The sequence below is a fragment of the Portunus trituberculatus genome, chromosome 21 (assembly GCF_017591435.1).
Source record: "Portunus trituberculatus isolate SZX2019 chromosome 21, ASM1759143v1, whole genome shotgun sequence".
Taxonomy (NCBI): Eukaryota; Metazoa; Arthropoda; class Malacostraca; order Decapoda; family Portunidae; genus Portunus; species Portunus trituberculatus.
The window spans coordinates 1,925,293-1,945,002 of record NC_059275.1 but is presented as its reverse complement, the minus strand read 5'-3'; the positions used below and the strand labels follow the sequence as shown (position 1 = coordinate 1,945,002).

General features: G+C 41.5%; 1 protein-coding gene across 9 annotated transcripts in view; it reads left to right on the top strand.

The window, feature by feature from the left end:
* Positions 1–1,121: 1,121 nt before the first annotated feature.
* Positions 1,122–19,710, top strand: part of LOC123507073 (galactose mutarotase-like) — a 31,072-nt gene continuing 12,483 nt past the window's right edge. Inside the window, exons 1-7 of one of the 9 annotated variants that reach the window (XM_045259619.1) lie at positions 1,125–1,179; positions 7,002–7,147; positions 8,084–8,165; positions 16,833–16,952; positions 17,340–17,433; positions 17,519–17,670; positions 18,081–18,176. In XM_045259619.1, the coding sequence (XP_045115554.1) occupies positions 1,153–1,179; positions 7,002–7,147; positions 8,084–8,165; positions 16,833–16,952; positions 17,340–17,433; positions 17,519–17,670; positions 18,081–18,176 (717 nt within the window). In that variant the 5' untranslated portion in view covers positions 1,125–1,152. The other 8 variants (XM_045259618.1, XM_045259626.1, XM_045259621.1 and 5 more) reach the window with 8 other exon arrangements.

The window sequence follows — 19,710 nt, the reverse complement described above, 5'->3', positions numbered from 1 at the left end:
TTGAACACTGTTTTCACTCTCATATGTAAAGGACACCTAGAGAAAACCTACAAATAAGAGACTGGCTTTACAAATACCTTAAATAAACGATCGTGAGGCGCTGTGGAGGGTTGTGGTGAAGGCTTGCACTCCTCTCGTCTCGCCGCTTGGTGCTGTCGGGAATGTCATCACTTCACTTTCTGTGTTTGGGTGTACATGGGCACGCTCTGGATGTGCTGCGGGGTGTTTATGGGGTCTATAAGCAACACCAAACACTACACGGCCACCACCACTAAATTTGTTGACATGGAGCAAACATGCACCCGGCCCAGCACACTTCTTTCCCTCCCAACACACTAAACCCTTATCAACACCACTGCCACACCTTACACACCTGTTCCTTGGTGCATAAGTAACCTTCAGCACCTCTGTTACGGCACTGTCACCTCTATAAATGCTGAAAATATAATGTCACTCCAGTGAGATCAACCGTGTGTCTTGGTGGGAGGTGTATACAGACGCCATGTACAGTTGTGGCTCTCTAAAGAAATTGACTCTCTTCTCCTTCCTCGCTATAAATTCCAATACTATGTCATTGTATGTATTAAATTCTCAGTATTTTGAAAATTATCAGGGAATCATGTGTGGAATATTCAGTGTTATTATGGTTTTAGTCTATTTGAGGATATAAAAGACGTAGTCGTGAAGAGGAGCTTCAAAATGTTGACATTACTAAACTCAACATTCGCAACGCACAATATACAAAACTATTCATGTATTTGTTTTGCTTTTTATTTGTTTTGAATGTCGTGATTTGTAATGTCGATATTTTGTAGCCCATCCCTCACTGTTTTTCATGTGTTTTATTGAGTGATTATATTTAATTTTTTGTTGTTTTATATTGTTTTTTTTTATTTATTTATTTGTGTTATTTTATATTAGTTTTGTATATTGTGCGTTGCGAATGTTGAGTTTAGTAATGTCAACATTTTGAAGCTCCTCTCCACGACTATTTATATGCTCAAATAGACTAAAACCATAATAACACTGAATATTCCACACATGATTCCCTGTTAATTTTCAAAATACTGAGAATTTAACACACACAACGACATAGTATTGGAATTTATAGCGAGGAAGGAGAATCTCTGTGGGAGGCAGGGAGCCCAGGCAATGCCGAGGCACTGGTCCAAGTATTCAGTAAGTCATAACATAACATAACATAACATAACATAAATAATAGGATAACAAAGGGCCACCAGGGCCCATCTAGGTTATCCTGTATCAGTCGCACAGCGACCTCGTCATCAGTACTTAAAGATACACTTACAAGTACACAATACATTATATACTAATTCTAAATATTTGGTCCATTAACAGGGGTAAGTCCTGCAGCGAAATCCTCTACAATTTATGGTCGCCATACATGGGGATCATGTCTTGTTTAACTATAGTAAATTTCTTATAAAAACTATCATGCAGCGCTATACATAATTATAAATCTAATAAATTTAAGTGCTTATCTAATCTGTTTTTAAACATTGTCAAACTAGTGCTATTTACAACCGTCTCTGGTAATGCATTCCAGAAGTCTACCACCCTATGACTAAAGAAATATTTTCTTATATCTAACCTGCAGCCTTGCTTTCTAATCTTCCTGCCATGATTTGTAGTCCTACTTCCCTCCTCTATGGTAAAGAAAGATCTCACATCTATGTAGTTTGTATCTGAGAACATTTTAAATAACTCTATCATATCCCTCTTATACATCTCCTCTCAAATGAAAACATGTTTAATTCCTTTAATCTATCTCTATACTCCAGGCGCTTCAAAGCTAGTATCATCCTAGTTGCTCTTCTCTGAACTGCTTCTAACATGTTGATATCCTGCCTATAGTGGGGTGACCAGGCCTGTATGCAATACTCTAAATGGGGCCTAACATAGGAATTATATAAGCTACGCACCACTTCCTTACTTTTATAACTAACATTTCTATTTATAAAACCCAGGATCCTATTTGCCCTATTTCTTGCTTCTAAACATTGCTTTGAAAATTTCATAGTCCTGTCTATCACTACTCCTAAATCCTTTCCTTCCTCTACTGCCTCTAGCCAACATCCCTCCATCTCATAGTTAAAGTTTGTGTTGTCTTTACCTAAATGCATAACCTGACACTTTTTAGAATTAAACTCCATCTGCCACATGTCTGCCCATGCTATCAGCCTGTCCAGGTCTCGTTGTATTCTGTAATTGTCCTTTTCACCCTGTACTGCACATGCTATCTTAGTATCATCTGCAAACTTTGATACTTTGCTACTAATTCCTATATCTAAATCGTTAATGTACACCAAGAAAAGAAGAGGTCCTAGCACTGATCCTTGGGGTACCCCCACTAACCACTTCCTTCCACTCAGACATTGCCCCATTTAATACTACTCTCTGTTTCCTATCAAAAAGCCATTCACTAATCCAATCAACTAACCTACCCCCTATCCCATGTAGTCTCAATTTGTACACTAGCCTCCTATGCGGTACCTTATCAAACGCCTTGCTAAAATCTAGATATATAACATCTATGCTATTTCCATCATCTAACTCCTTGGTAATATATTCTAAGATATCGAGCAAATTTGTAAGACAGGACCTCCCTGATCTAAAGCCATGTTGGGTATCTCTAATTAATCTATTCTCATTTAAATGCTCCCAAATACTATCCTTAATGATTTTCTCTAGTATCTTACATACTATACTAGTTAAACTGATCGGTCTATAATTATTCGCTGTACTGGCAGGGTCAGGGACAATGGCAGCTTTCCTACCTTTACCCCGAATGTGGTTGACATGGGACCAGAGCCCAGTTAGTGTTCTGGTTTGAACGAACCTTAGCTAAAAAGGCACCCCAATACTTCTGACGCATCTGATGATGAAGCTCAGTCAAGTGACGCGCCACAGCAACCATAGCCTCTCGAGCATCACTGTCCGAGGGATCCTGTTGCCAGCGGGCCTGGTAAGCTGCTAAATTCTGCTGACAGGTGATGAGGACTGGGTCTCTAGCATAAGTAAGAGGGGGACTAGCAGGTGCCTGGGTAGGCATCCTACCACAAGTGACAAACTCTACAATTGTAGAAAGCAAACCCTGATACAAAGAGTCAGCATCAGTAAAGGTACCTTTGGCTACAGCATATCAATTCTTGACTCACAAAACAAGTTGGGGCAGGCGTGCTGTTGGGACTTTGAGCCGAGGCTGCTGTAAGTAAGGAGCAGTGTTAAGGAGAAAAGTGGTTTCCAGAGCAAAATGATCACTGAGGAGGCATGGGAGATGAGTTTCAGCAGAAGGCAAAGGGAAATTGATAAAGGCTACATAATCTAGCCTGGCACCCTGAACATGTGTGGGAACACTATCACCAATCAGCATAACATTGTCAGCAGAATAAAGGCTTTCCACCGTGCACCATTCACATTTGTCGTCTGGTAACTCCCAAGGTCCCTGTGCCGGGCATTAATATCCCCCATTATAATATATTTTTCTTCCAGTACACATTCTGGGAGGTGAGCAACATGAAAGCCACCGGCATGTACATACAGATTAGCTATCAGGATGGCTTCACCCTGAGTATGTAAACACATAATAATGAATTCTATGCCATTACTTACACCTTTGTCCCTAAGCGTGACGGGAAGTCCCTGCTTAACATAGACTGCCAGGCCTCTGCTACTGCCATCAGCACAGGAGAGAACATAAGACACAACCCCGCAGTGCTGGCACCTCAGGACCAACCTCCTGCAGTGCAACAATATCAGGCTTATTGGATATAACATAAGAGTGGAAATCAGGGAAATGAGTGCGTAAACCATTAATGTTCCAAGTTAAGGTACGAAAGGGCTTACAGTCCATGTTGAGGGCGGGAGGCAGCAGTGATGGTGTCCAAGTGCTGCATCATTAGAGACACTTGTTGCCCCAGACCTTGCACCTGACTCACCACAATATTAAAGGCATCCTGGTCCATAGTCCCAGGAGCAAGGGTGTTCTGGAGTGGGGTGGTGGAGCCAGCAGATGTTGCAGACACCACTGGGGCACAGTCCATAGCAGTTACCTTGTCAGCGGCCGATGTTTCCTTAGGAGTAGAGAGGGGACCTTTCCTGTCAGTACCCTCAGCAGGAGAAGACGTGGCATGCTCAGGGGAATGGGAGGGCCCATACTTGTCAGAGTCCTCAGCAGGCACTGATGCAGCTTCTTCAGGAGCAGGGGAGGCCTGAGGATGGCCATGCTTGGGGCCCTGGGGCACAGTACTGCAGGCAGAGGCACCCGCCTGTACAGAACACTGCTGTGCTTCCAGTTTGCCAAGACGAGCATCAATGCTGGCCACTTGTGTGGTAAGGTCTGCCACCATACTAAGCAGATCCTGAAGCAGGGCATGGGTGCTGGCATCAGGGGGTCCTGTTGCATCCCCTGGCTTGGGTGTGGGAGTAGGAGGAACAGCAAGACTGGCAGCAGTGATCCTGGAGGGAGGGCACAGAGTGGGGAAGTCTGAGGCAGTAGCAGCGCGACCCCAAGCATTCCCCACTGGGGGTGGTGCAGGCTTGAAGATGGTCCGCTGGTCACCAGCTGCTTCACCAACAGAGGGCTGCCCACGTGTGGCCACAGGTGAATGTGGCTTGTAGGGGCAGTGACCAGACTGGGCATTATGGGAGCACAGACAGTTGCAGCACTTGGGAGGGAACTTGAGGCCCTGTGATATTTTCTGGAAGCACACATCAGAGTCATGAGAGGCAGCACAGTAGCGACAGCGAGGATGGGCCGCCCTGCACCTCCATGCCTTGTGCTCCCACCGGCTGCAGCGGCGACACAGGTCAGGTTCTGGAGCGTAAGCAGTGACATGTTTCTGGCCATACACTCCTGTGAACCTCACCATCTGTGGTATCACACCACGCACTGCCCCAAGAAGCTGTGGATGAGAGGCCCCGACAACAGTCCGCCTCTTCTGCCAGAGAAAGCCCTCAGGTTCTTCTAGCAGGTTGACATTCACATTCACATATGTGGGCACATCATGAAAAATGACAACATGCAACTGCCTCTCAAAAGTGTTCAAAATAACCCCGTTAAAACTGTCACTTGTCAGCTTGGCAGACATTGGCCCGTCGATAAGGGTGATGTAGGGGGCATTTCTACCTTCCTTGAACAACGGTGAAGCGTCAGGGTGTTGACGAAGGAGGCCCATGTACCACTCATACTTCTGTGCCGTAGTAGTAAGGGGACAGTCACCTGGAAACTGCAGACGGATCCTACATGGAGCAGCCTCCTCACCTGAAGAGGGAATGGTCATTTCCTGTTCTTCCATCATGGGGGCAGGTTCCTCACTGTCGAGTGCAGCAGCAGAGGCAGATGACCTTGCTGGGGACTGAGATCGGGGCCGTTTCTCCCGGGGGAGGGACAGCGGGAGATGGTGGTCATCAGCAGGCAGTCTTATCGCATTCATGGCTTCGGTGCTGGAGTGGCTTGCCGCAGTGACGATTACTGTGGTCTTCTGACCACTATCAGAGGCAGGACACCCTCCACCAGGCAGCCCCTGAGGGCGAGAGTAATCGTGCTCCTGCTGGAGACTTCTTCTTCTTCTTGGGGATTTGTTGGGGCCGTGCAGGCTGTGTGTCACAGCCTCTAGTGCCCCAAAGGTCTGGGATGCGAAGGTGATGTGGTCAGGCTATATGCGGTGAAGTTGATTTGTTTTGTGTATCCTGCTGGAGACACTTCCCGGTGTGTCTGAGGACTTTAATGCGCTTTGTTTTGATTGGGCGAAAGAAAGACCTGAATAGGCTAGAGGTTCTGCAGAACATGACAGGCAGGATAACGTTAAGTGCCAACAGGTATGTGGCAGTGGAGGCGCTCAGAGGAGATATAGGATGGAGTACATTTAAGGAAAGGTTAGCTAAGGCAGTTTTGAGGTATAGGGTTAGACTGCAGAGGATGGATGGGAGTAAATGGGCAAAAAAGGTGTACAAATGGAACGTGTATGGACAGTGGGCACAGGAGTCGTTTAATATAGAAATTTGGGTGGGTGAAATAGGAATAGTTGTTAAGAGGAGTCATAGGACATGGAAGTGTAGATGCGAGTAAGAGAGAAATCAACAGGCGTGTGGAAGAGAAAGGAAAAGCAGAATGGAGGAGAGGGATGAGTGAGAAGATAATGCTAGAATGGTATCGGAGAAAGGACTGGCCTAGGTGTGAAAGTTTTTATGATGGGAGCCGCGAGGGTGAACAGCTGTTCAGAGCCAGGACCAAGTCCCTGTAGGTGAACCGCAAGGTGTATAGGTGGAAGAATGGAGGAAGCAAGGTGTGCGAGGTATGCGAGAGGGGTGTGGATGAGACAGTAGAACACTTGATGTTGGAGTGTGAGGGTTATGGGTGTTTCACTGTTTGATCTGCTGCAGTCTCTAACGAGACAGCCAGACGTTACCCTACGGAACGAGCTCAGCTCGTTATTTCCGATCTTCGGATAGGCCTGAAACCAGGCACACACCACACACCGGGACAACAAGGTCACAACTCCTTGATTTATATCCCGTACCTACTCACTGCTAGGTGAACAGGGGCTACATGTGAAAGGAGACACACCCAAATATCTCCACCTGGCCGGGGAATCGAACCCCGGTCCTCTGGCTTGTGAAGCCAGCGCTCTAACCACTGAGTTACCGGGTGTGCAAGAGACAGGATGTTAGGTGTAGTGACAGAAGAGATAGAAGTAGAAGCATGTAGTGAGATGAGAGAGAGGAATGCTAGGGAATGGATGGAGTACTTGCTGGGGGTGTGTGTTGAGAGACAGGTAAATGGTCGGGTGATTGAGGGTGTGAAAGATTTCTTAGAGAGTACCTGGAGGGAACGTATGAGAATGATTGAAAGGCAGGGACCCCTCAGGGACAGGGATGGGGATGGGAAACAGGTGTGAATGTGATGAATGATGAGGGAGGGGGGGAGGGAGGGAAAGCTTTAATGCTTCAGACTTCCTGCCCCGCTCTACCATTTCCAGATGTTTATGGGAGAACGCCGATCCAAAGGCTACACCGACAGCAAGTGCTGGTTGACTCCCAACTCAAGCTCAAGCTCATTGGCAGGTCGCCAATGTCAATGTCGGTCAAGTTTGGAAGAGCGTGGCTGTTCCAAGCATCATGTATGGTATGGAGGTGATTGCATGGAATGAAAGTGAACTAGAAAAGTTAGAAATAAGACAGAATAGAGTTGCAAGAATGGCAGTTAATGCACCTAGATATGCAGCAGTAGAAGCCCTTAGGGGAGACATGGGTTGAAGCACTTTTAGAGAAAGGTATGTAAAAGCGACCCTAAGGTATAAGGCTAAGTTAGAGCGAATGAATGATGCTAGAATAGTGAGAAAAGTGTTTCTGTGGGATGTCAGGAGTAGCAAGTGGGGGGAAAAAGTGTGTCAGGATGGTGGTGAAGAGTGGTCTAATAGTTAGTTGGGCTTTTCAACAGGTAGAAGGAAGGCACTTAGAGAAGGACTGGAGTATGATAGTTAGAAATGGAGATGGTAGAGAATGGGGTGTAAGGAAGTGGAGGAGTGAGATAAACAGAGTAGTGAAAGGTGTGGGATTGAGTGACTGGAAGAATAGGATTGAGCAAAAGAGTACCTTGGAATGGTATAGAGAGAAAGAGGCCCCAATGTATGAAAAGTGGTATGATGGAAGCCTGGGTGGGGACCTTCTCTTTCGAGCTAGGGCACAGTGCATGGATGTTAATGCAAGGAATTATAGATGGTCTGAGTCCCGCGGCAAAGTGTGCCAGATGTGTGACGTGGGAGAGGATGAGACGGTGGAGCATGTGGTGCTGGAGTGTGTGAAGTATGCCAGAGACAGGTATGACATGATGCAAGTGGTGCTGAGGGAGCTGGGGCATGACAGAGTGGAGATGACAGGAAGGGAATGGATGGTGGTGCTGCTGGGACTCTGTGGGGAGACGAATGGAAGGATGATTGAGGCTGTAAAAGAGTTCCTGGAGAGAATGTGGCGTGCTAGATGCAGGAACTAGTGGTGTGAAAGATGGTGATTGCCCTCTTTGTTGTTTGTTTCTTTTTTTTTTTTCTTATTTTCCCTACAGGTGCTGCCGATACAAAGGCCTGACGCAGAAGTCATTCCCTGCGTCACCTGTAACATCAAGATCAAGATCAAGAGTACAAGAGGTGTGTCTGTCAAGGGTGCAAGGAAAAATGACTTAACTAACATACAAAATTTCACTTTATGGAAGTACAACAGACTATTGTGTGTCATGACCAGTGTAGAGTGGGTCCCTTGGGAGTGTTTGTCGCGCTATGCACCGCATGACATCTGTGAGAGGCAGAGGCAGAGTCGCAGACTGTGAGACGACTGTGGAAAGCGGTCTGGGACTATGGATGTCAGGACTGCCACGCTTCCCCGCTACTTGGACGTTTGTGCCTTGGCTTGGATTGGCTTGGCTTAGTACTACGTCCCTTATTATTATTTCCTTACTGAGATTGGATAGTTTTTACCATGGTATTACTTAGAAAATAATACCGACACAAGGCTCTCTCTCTCTCTCTCTCTCTCTCTCTCTCTCTCTCTCTCTCTCTCTCTCTCTCTCTCTCTCTCTCATTACATTATGAAAGGAGGGATAAAAGGCATACGTAGTTATCATGTTGAGATATAGGTAAATTTTTACAATAACATGTCACTTCCGAATGAAATTATTTTTTTTCTGGTATATTTTGACCTGTTTTAAGTGAACATGCACTTCGGTTCCGTCGCAAATCCATAGTTTTTTTTTTTTTTTTTTTTTAACCCTCCCACCCGTTCTTACGAAAACACGATTTTGCGGTAAAACGAACCAACTTATTCTTTCTTAAGTTAAATTTCGACCTGTTTTGAATAAATATGCACTTTCTTTTCAATGCGAAACTTTTTTTCTTTTTTTATCACCCCCCCCTCCTACCCCCGTCTGTTGTGGATATACGAGTTTCCGGTAAAACAAAACATTACTTACCCAAACCTAACCTTACCTAGCCTAAACCTAACCTAACCTGAACCTAACCTTACCTTACCTTACCTAACCTAACCTAACATAACGTAACTTAAACCTGCGCAGATAATGTAACGTACACCCGCCTATCCATCGTATGTGGTGGTGTGTCACCTCCCGCCATCAACATGGCAGTGAGTTTAATCTTGAAAAAGTTAATAGATAATAATGTATGGGTTCAAATTGATCAGAAGAACAAGGTTTTTAAGATGAGAAGGCTAACGAAAGCCAACTTGCTGTTCATGCTAAAGTAAAATAATACTGAGATGTATTTCGATGTCATGTAATCTTGAGGTTTAAATTTTTCTGATTGCAGGTCGATACCCATATATATATATCATTTACTCTTTAACATTTGAATATCTGTGCTTAGGTACAATGCACATTTGAATAACTTTGTATGTTAATTAAATAATGTGTATTAATCCATTCGTATCATGTGTGTAAGGTATATATTTGAGTTGTGTCACATCTTGTACTAATGTTATGTATTATTGACTCGCTGTGTGTGAGTTGTCACCAGAACACTGCAGGTTGGTAGAGGGGGACTTGAGAAATTGGGAAAAAAAAAAAATGAAAATAAATAAACAATCATGATTCAGGTCACAGTGGCAAAGTGGTGACCACTGAGCCTTTCATTCATTATGTTATTCAGTCCTCAGTCTTAATATCTCATGGGCAGCTAATCCCACATTCAGATGAATGCATTGGTGTCTCCATAATGTTGTAAATGAAGGATGGCAAGAATTCTGTGTTGTATTCCATTATCTGTCTAACATGAAAACAGCTAATCAGTTTACTTTGCCTTCACACCAGTACATGTGTGTAAGCTCAAGATTTTTCTCTCTGTTTAACTAAGATTGCATTAGTTTTAACATAATACTGTATAACAGTATAAGAAAAAACAAAATATATCATACGTTCTTATGATTATCATGAAACATACACTTGTTTTGTTGGTTGACCTGTATTATTTTCTATATAATTTTCTAAACAGAGTGAAGGTACAATACTTATATTGTTGGGAACCCACCATCTATATTGCTGCCCACAGGTATTCAGCACTAGTAACATTGCACCCAACCAGGCAGCATCTCTAGTGGAGGCAGTAATAGTCAGGACAGCACTCACTCCATTACCAAGTGCCAAGAGGGGCATGGAAAAACTAACAAGCACAGATACATGTTTCACGACACAGTTATCTTGTGACTTTCACAACAGGCACCACTCCTCACACTGTATATACAGTCACATGTGCATGGCACACACTGTCCATGCAAAATGCACCAGGCACAATAAGCCCCACACAATTACAAGTCTTAGCCCAGCCATTCAGGGGAAAGAAAGCATGGGAACTGGCATCCCAGTGGATCTTTTTTTTTTCTTCTCTCCCATTTTTTGTTGCCTTGGCCAGTTTCCTCTTCTGCATAGAAAAAAAAAAAAAAAAAATGGTGCTCCATACACATGATCATGGCTGAGGATACATATAAGGTGCAACAGAGATAAGGAGTTAGATGAATATGAAGCATTATAATATCTTGAATTGTTGTTGGTTTGTTGCCACTAGCAAGCATGGTAGCCAGTTAATGATGTTTACTCTCAGTGCTGTGTGAGCTGCCACCAGCAACCTCCCTTGGCACTCAAAACATTACTCCACCCATAAGACCACTACGATTATTTCTTTACTACTATAACAATATTAAGAAAGGATTCTTTATTTCAGTTCCTTTTCTTCTATCCTCTTGTTTTTGGTCACCTAGTGAGTGAAAGGACATCCAGTTGGAATGGTCACCAAGAATTTCACTTTGTTCTTAATGAAACAGTTGTAAAAAATATGAATGTTATTTTGCCACAACTTCAAATAAAACTGGGTTTGATGAAACAATTCATTAAAGCATTGAAGCATGTATATGTAAATTAATTTATGACAATGCATTTTTAGCAATGATGAATGTAATTGACAGCCATTTGGCATGCAATTGCGAACTTGTGCAAAGTTTTTCTATCTAAACATAAACAGTATAGAAATTTATACTGAATTTATAGTTTAGTGTTGATTAGGTTAAGATACATGAAATTCAATAAACATTGGTTGAGTTTCTTGTGTAAAGAGCGTATTATTATTAAGTCTAGTATGTAATCTTAATCATGAGCATATGATTATTAGGCATTGATTGTAATCCAGCTCCCTTACAGCATCAAGGCCTTGATGCTGTAAGGGAGCTGGATTACAATCAATGCCTAATAATCATATGCTCATGATTAAGAGCAAAGAAAACTGAGTAGCTTCTGAAGGTTTTGAGGGGAGTGTGACTGGTGGTGGTCAGAAGAACTGCTGATTCATACACCAGCATTGTTATCAGTGCTTAGTTTTGTCAGTCATTCTCATATCTCTTTTCTTTCTTTCTTTGTTTAAGTCACCTTGGCATTTTCTGTCTCGTTTTACTCAGGTACTTCTCAAAGGCTCGCTGATAGCTTATCATACATATCTAATTCACTAGGATCAGTAGACTCTATTCATGGGGAGTGCAAACTCTATTTTCTATTTTTGCTGTCTCCTTGCCAGTGATATAGTGTTGTAATTACAGTGTGCTAAGATTTCCACAATTTTTATTTATTTATTTATTCTTTTACTTTCGATATTTGTACATTTGTGTGTTGAGTGAGCTGCTTTAACAGAGATTATTTGGATTCATTAACTTATGTATTGCAGTGTGTGTGTGTGTGTGTGTGTGTGTGTGTGTGTGTGTGTGTGTGTGTGTGTGTGTATTTACCTAATTGTATTTACCTAATTGTAACATACGGGAAAAGAGCTATGCTCGTGTTGTCCCGTCTCCATATCTATTAATGTCCAGCTTTTTCTTAAAATCATGAATATTCCTTGCGTTGACCACTTCCACGTCTAAACTATTCCATGCTTCCACCCTTCTATGAGGGAAGCTATATTTTTTCACATCTCTCCTATAAGTGGCCATTTTAGTTTTTTCCCATGCCCTCTCGACATTCTTCCATTCCACATACACAGATCTTCCCTATCCATTTTTCCATGCCAATCATCACTCTGTATATTGCTATCAGGTCTCCCCTTTCTCTTCTGTTTTCCAGGGTTGGAAGTTGCATTCTTTTCAGTCTGTCTTCATAAGTCAAATCTCTTAAGTCAGGCACCATTTTCGTTGCAGCCCTCTGTACTTTCTCTAGTTTCCTTATGTGTTTCTTTAAGTTCGGAGCCCACTGTATTGTTGCATATTCAAGCCTCGGTCTTATCATTGCAGTAATTATTTTCTTCATCATTTCTTCATCTAGATATACGAACGCCACTCTTATGTTCCTCAATAAGTTCAATACTTCTCCAATTATTTTGTTTATATGTCTCTCTGGCGATAGGTCATTGGTAATTGTCACCCCAAGGTCTTTTTCTTCATGACTGGTTTTATGTCTTCATTTCCTATCTTGTACATACTCCTGATTCTTCTTTCACTCTTGCCAAACTCTATTTTCTTGCATTTTGTCGTGTTGAACTCCATTTGCCATGTACAGCTCCATTTCCATATTCTGTCCAAGTCTTCCTGGAGTAGTTCGCAATCTTTGTCACATCTCACTTTTCTTAACAATTTTGCATCGTCTGCAAATAGGCTCACATAACTGGACACCCCATCCACCATGTCATTTATGTAGACTGCGAACATTACTGGTGCCAACACTGATCCCTGTGGAACTCCACTCTCCACCAATCCCCATTCTGATGGTCTGTCCTTAATTATTGTTCTCATTTCTCTTCCTACCAAAAGTCTTCCATCCATTTTAGTAAACTGCCATGCACTCCTCCTACCATTTCAAGTTTCCAGATCAGTCTCTGGTGTGGTACCTTATCAAAGGCCTTTTTTAAATCCAGATATATTCCATCAGCCCAACCATCTCTTTCCTGTATTACATCTATCACCCTCGAATAGTAACATATCAGGTTTGTCGTGCATGAACGCCCTTTCCTAAAACCAAATTGACACTCACAAAGTATGTCATTTTTCTCCAAGAAGTCTGTCCATCTATTCTTCACCACCCTCTCACACATCTTAGCTACCACACTTGTAAGTGACACTGGTCTATAGTTCAATGGGTCTCTCTTGTTACCTGATTTATAGATTGGGACAATGTTAGCTCTTTTCCAGTCTTGGGGCACTACACCTTCCCTTAATGAGGCATCAATTACTTCACAAACTTTTTCTGCCAATTGCTCCCTGCATTCTCTTAAAATCCATCCTGATACCCCATCAGGTCCCACAGCTTTTCTCACTTCTAAACTCCCCATCATGTTCTTGATCTCCTCCACAGTTACTTGAAACTCCTTCATAATCCCTTTCTGTTCCATTACCAGTGGTTTGTCAAAAGCAGTCTCCTTTGTGAATACCTTCCGAAAGCATCCATTCATAGCCTCTGCCATTTCCTGGGATCTTCACTGCATACTCCATTTACTTCTAAACTTTCAATACTTTCTCTATTTTTGATGTTGTTGTTCACATGTCTGTAAAAAGCCTTGGTTGGTCTTTACATTTATCAATTATATCCTTTTCTTGTTTCTTTCTTTCTTCTCTTCTAATCAACACATATTCATTTCTTGCTCTTTTGTAACTTTCCCACTGCTTAATCCGTCTTTTCCTTCTCCACCTCTTCCATGCATCCTCTTTTCTTGTTCTAGCCTTTTCACATCTATCGTTAAACCAGTCCTGCTTTCCAACTTCTCTATGTTGTCTTATTGGTACAAATTTTTCTCACCTTCTTTGTATATTTTTATAAATTCCTTCCACTTTTCATTTGCTCCTTAGCACTCTTGAATTTCATCCAATTTGTCTCTTGAAAGAATTTCTTTAGGTTTCCAAAATCTGTCTTGGCATAATTCCATCTTCCCACTTTATATTCTTCATTTCTTCTAGATTTCTCTTCGTCTATCACCTTGAACTCCAAAACTGCATGATCACTCTTTGCTAAAGGGCACTCCACCCTCATCTCCTCAATGACCATTGGCTCTGTACTAAAGACCAAGTCCAGTCTTGACGATGCTCCCTCTCCTCCAAACCTAGTATCTTCTTTGACCCACTGAGTTAACACATTTTCCATTGCCAGTGTCAATAGTGTATTTCCCCATGTTGTCTCTGATCCTTCCATTGACCAGTCCTCCCAACACACCTCTTTACAATTAAAATCTCCCATCATTATAGTTCGTTCACAGCCACCCAACATTTCTTCCAGACATGTTCCTGTATCACTTATCATTTCTTCATATTCCTGTACTGACCATGCATTTGTCTTAGGTGGTACGTACACCACTATGTAGTGCCTCTTTTTCCTTCATTAGTTTCTGCTCTGATCTTTAGCACTTCTGCCTTTCCCATACCTTTTTCACTTGATCCACCTTTATATCTTTTTAACCAGCAACATCACTCCTCCTCCCATCTTACCTACTCTATTTCTTTTCCAAACGTTATATTTCCTTCTCCAACCTTCATCAGGTCTTCTCCTCTCTCAGTTTTGTTTCAGTAAGACCCACAATATCTGGGTTCTTGTCCCTCAAGTAATCGTTGAGTTCTAAAATCCCGATATCACTCCATTTATGTTGGAATACATTACATTTCGCTCATATGTAAGTTTCTTTAGTCCTTTCTTGCTGTACTTTTCTGGGTTATGAACCACTTCCTCAGTCTCATATCCAAGATTCTCCAGAAAAACTCTTTCTTCTCCTCTTCTGTCCTCTCTTCATTTTTTTCAAAGCCTCCTTTCTCAACTCATTTAACATTTCTCTTTCCTTTTCACCGAGATCTCTTCTCAACCAAATCTTCCTTGTTGTTTCCTGCTGGGCTAGCCTCCATGACTTCTCCACCAATTCATCTACATCCTTTTGTGACTTAAGTTTGATTCTTATTGGCCTCATACCTTCTCTTGTGAACTTTCCAATTCTATGGAAGTCCTCTATTTCTTGTACTAGGTCTTTTCCTCCTCCTGCACCACATTAATGATATTATTTATCACCTTTTTATGTTTTCTCTCTCTCCATTTTACTCGGTGTCTTATCCTCCTCCACACCAAATATCACCACACATCTCTTTTTGTCTACAGTTTCCCTCACCAATGTCTCATTTGACTTAATAACCTTCACCACTTTCTCAGCTATCTTCTCTTCTATGATCTGTTGATCTATAATTTCAGCAAGGCCCAAAGTTTTCTCCCTGACTCTTTGATTTCCTTTTCCAGACTTGCAACTTTGTAATTTACCTCCTTTCTTTCCACTTCCTGACTTTTTTCCATTCAGCCTGCTTCTCCATCACTTTTCCTAGAGATTCTCCACATTTTTCGCAATTCACTTTAATTAGCTTAACTTCCTCTTTCAGTGCTGCATTTTCCTTCTTCATATCGGCACAGTCTCTCTTTACATTGTCATAACTCGTTTCCAGGCCCTCATACTTTTCAAACAGTTTTCAATTTTACCTTCTAACTCCAGAATTTTCTTCACATAAGCGCTCTTTTCCATTATTCCTTGAAACCCTGTGAAGTCTGATTCCTCTTTCGAGTTCACGGCCGCCATGTTGCGCAGACGTAAACAAACCAGCTGATGGCTCAAACGCAGGCTACAGTTTATATTTACCTTCACTGGACATTATTTTGCTAATCAACAGTTAACATGACTATATGGAGACGGGACAAACATTACCAGCTCCTTTCCCACCTTGGTTACTCTTAGGTAACTGTAGAATTATAGATGATTGCTCTGGAGCTCAGCGACCACCTCCGCCATCGACGATGTCCCGTGTGTGTGTGTGTGTGTGTGTGTGTGTGTGTTTTAATTCCTGAGGAGCATCCTGGTTGTCATGTACAGGGTTAAGTGCTATAAGAGATAGCAGATAGCATAACACTGCCTTTACTCATTGGCTTCTTCTTAGTTGTTGTGTGTCCAGCAAGTGTGTTGCTTTTGAAGGTACAAGTTGTTCGAAGTTGTAGTATTTAGTGAAATGATGTTTTATTGTGACTGCTTTTTAGTCTTCTGGATCAGTTCTAGTTAATGTAATCAATAATTTTGCTTCTTATATTCAGAAATTAAACTGTTCTAGGTGTCAGAAGGGAAAAAGAATGACAGCGAATGCAATTATTTCTGTAATATCACCAAAAGATGCTTGGAAACACTAAGAAAGTGGTTTAAAGACAAAATAAATCGGTCATGAGAGGTTGTCGTCCAGTATTAAACCCTGCCAGGAAACTGAGTGATAAACATGAGTCTATTCCCTTACTTACTGAAGTGTAATGTCGGTGATCATGAAATGCCATATCCCATTCTTTTCCTTCCACCATCCTGACCAGATCTCTCACACTTCATCTCCTGTTTGTTTTTGATCAAGGTCTCTATGAACATTTGTATTTTCATCTGGCTCTTCTTCCTTAAGCTGTGCCGAGCAAAAGTTTCCTCTCCACTTTTCCATCTCTCTGTATATGTCTCAAGAACTGCTATTGTCTCCTCTGAAAACTCTACATCTGATATGTTACTAATTAGGTCAAGATGATTACCATGGCCAGATTGCACTTGGTCAATGTGGGCTGTGCTGACACTACATTCACATCATTGACATGTGATCACCGTGACACGTGGGAATGGGAAATAAGTATTAGTCTAGTATATCAATGAAGACTATCCAAAGACTAAGAAATGTCAATGACAATATCAATGGTAGAGACAACAAATCTACAACTTGTACCTTTTGGTATATTACCATTATGTGTGGCAGTTGAAAATATAACAATAAATATTGACTGGGTTCATTATTTCTTTCAGGACTTTGAAATGAAAGGCATAAGGAAGGATATGTTTGGTGTCTTCCATGACCCTGACTCAAATGTGGAGGTGAAGGTGGACCGCTACACCCTGACCAGTGCATCAGGGGTGGAGGTGCAGGTGAGCTGCAATGACTTGCTGTGCCACATCACAAACTTAATTGGTATTCTGGTGTTTTTAATATTTTTTCATATATTTTGATGTGGTAAGAATGATGGTCTCAGTGAGAATAGTCTTGTTTGGTCCTATGTTGCCTCCTCCCAACAAATGTTTGTGACTTGCCAGGAAGACAACTTTTAGGATGTGGAGATTAGATTAAATTTAGTTTTGTGAAAACTTCCATTGTTATGTGGCTACAACAAGTATGGTGAAGAAACTTTTTGGGTGTCCAGGGAAATAGAAAAGTCATCATATTTGTTTAATGAATTTGAGCACAAACACCATTAAGCACCTATTAAAGCATGTTATATGGGAGGCTAATGCATTGTTTGTGTTATTATTCCACAGGTCATTTCTTATGGTGCCTGTGTGAGTGCCATTGTGGTCCCTGACAAGTCTGGGAAGAAAGACCATGTTACTCTTGGATTTGATGATATGAAAGGTTCGTGAGTGTGCCAAATTGCTGACGTGTGCATAAGATAATTCATTATGTAGTAGTGTTATATTTATTTTTCCTTGTGCTGCAGGATACTTAGAGAATGCATACCAGGGAAGCTCTGTTGGTCGCTGTGCCAATCGCATTGGCAAGGGCAAGCTGATGGTGGAGGGGCAGCAGTACAGCCTCACCATCAACAACAATGGCAACCACTTGCATGGGGGAACGAGGGGCTGGGACAAGGTGAGTGTGTGCGCCTGCTCCTATGTGGCTAATATTAAATATATTTAATGATTTTTTCTGTTTATCTTGCTTGAATTTAAAAGTCAAGTATAGTTGAGATAAAGTAACCTATTTTTTTAATTTATTTTTTTTATCATTTCACATAATTATCTTTAAACTGCTTAATCAATATAGCAATTTGATATGATGCATCACAGAGGTATAGTATAACAATACTACATATAATTTTCTTGAGGGATTTCATTGGATAATTTTCATTGCTCATAAGTAATCTGATAAGGAAAGAAAAAGTGTCTTGTGTAATTAATCAACTTTCCTCACATTGTTACAAGCAGTTTTCCTCTTACATGTTTTTCTATTGTATTCATTGATGTGCCATCAGTGGTAATGTGTCATGATGTGTGTTGCAGCATGTGTGGGAGAGCCACGTCAGTGAAGAGAGAGTGGTGTTCTCGCGCCTCAGCAGTGATGGAGAGCAAGGATACCCTGGGGCTGTGCTGGTGCAGTGTGTGTGTGTGTGTGTGTGTGTGTGTGTGTGTGTGTGTGTGTGTGTGTGTGTGTGTATTTACTTAGTTGTATTTACCTAGTTGTATTGTACAGGGTTTGAGTGAGGCTCATAGTGTCCTGTCTCCATGTCTCCATTTATCTAATTTTTTTCTTAAAGTTATGCACATTATGTGCTGTAACAACTTCATTATAAAATGCATTACACTTTTTCACCATTCTGTGTGGAAAACTGTATTTTCCAATATCCTTCACACACTGCCTCATCCTGATCTTTTTTTCATGTCCTCTTGTCCTTCCATCTTCTGTCAACAGCACCAGGTCTTCCTTGTCTATCTTTTCAATGCCATTGACTATCTTGTATATTGTTATTAGGTCCCCACGTTCTCTTCTATTTTGTAAGGTTGGCAATCCCATTTCCTTCAGTTGTTCTTCATATGTTAGGTCTTTTAATTCTGGCACCATCTTTGTAGCAATTTTCTGTACCCTTTCCAATTTTCTTGTATCCATTTTAGAACTCTGAGACCACACAACTGCTGCATATTCCAGCCTTGGACGTATCATGCTTGTGATGATTTTTTTCATCATATCTTTGTCCATGTATTGAAATGCCACTCTTATATTAGTCCAAATTTTATATGATAATCCAAATATCTTATGTGCTTTTTAGTGTTCAGATTTTCCTGACCTTTTTCTTCTTAAGTCTTTAATATTTGTTCCTCTACCATCAAATAGTTCCACACTGGTCTTCTTTTACTCTTTCCTAGTTCCATTATGTGACATTTCTTGGCATTGAACTCCAATTTCCACTTCCTGATCCACTCATAGATCTTGTTTATATCTTCCTGCAACAGCAGACAGTCCTCCCGGGTTTTGATAACTCTTAACAGCTTTGCATCATCTGCAAATAAATTAATGTAACTGTTTATCCCATTGTGAATGTCGTTTACATAAATCTGAAACATAATGGTGGCTAACAATGACCCTTGTGGAACTTCACTTGTTACTTTACCTCAAGATGAGTATGTATCTCTGATCACAGTTCTCTTCTTCCTGTCCTTCAAATAATTCTTTTTCTATTCTAACAAAGTTCCTCGCAGTCCTCCTATGTTCTTTAGTTTCCGAAGTAGTCTTCCATGAGGGACTTTTTCCAAAGCCTTTTTTATGTCCAGGTATACTGTGTCCACCCATCCATCTCTGCTTTCCAGTCCCTCTATTACTCTCGAGTAGAAGCTTCATAAGTTTGACACACATGACTGTCCTGTCCTAAACCCAAATTGTCTGTTTGATATGACTTGTTCTTCTTCTAGATGTTTAACCCGTTTTTCTTTGATAATTATTTCTCGCAACTTTCCTATAACACTTGTAAATGACACCGGTCTGTAATTTAATGGCTCAGTTGCCTTTCTTCCTTTGAATATTGGTATTACGTTGGCTCTTTTCCATTGTAGTGGAACTTTCCCTTGATTTAGTGAACTTGTAATTATTTCTCAAATTGGATCCAGTAGTTGCTCTTTACATTCTTTTAGCACCCAG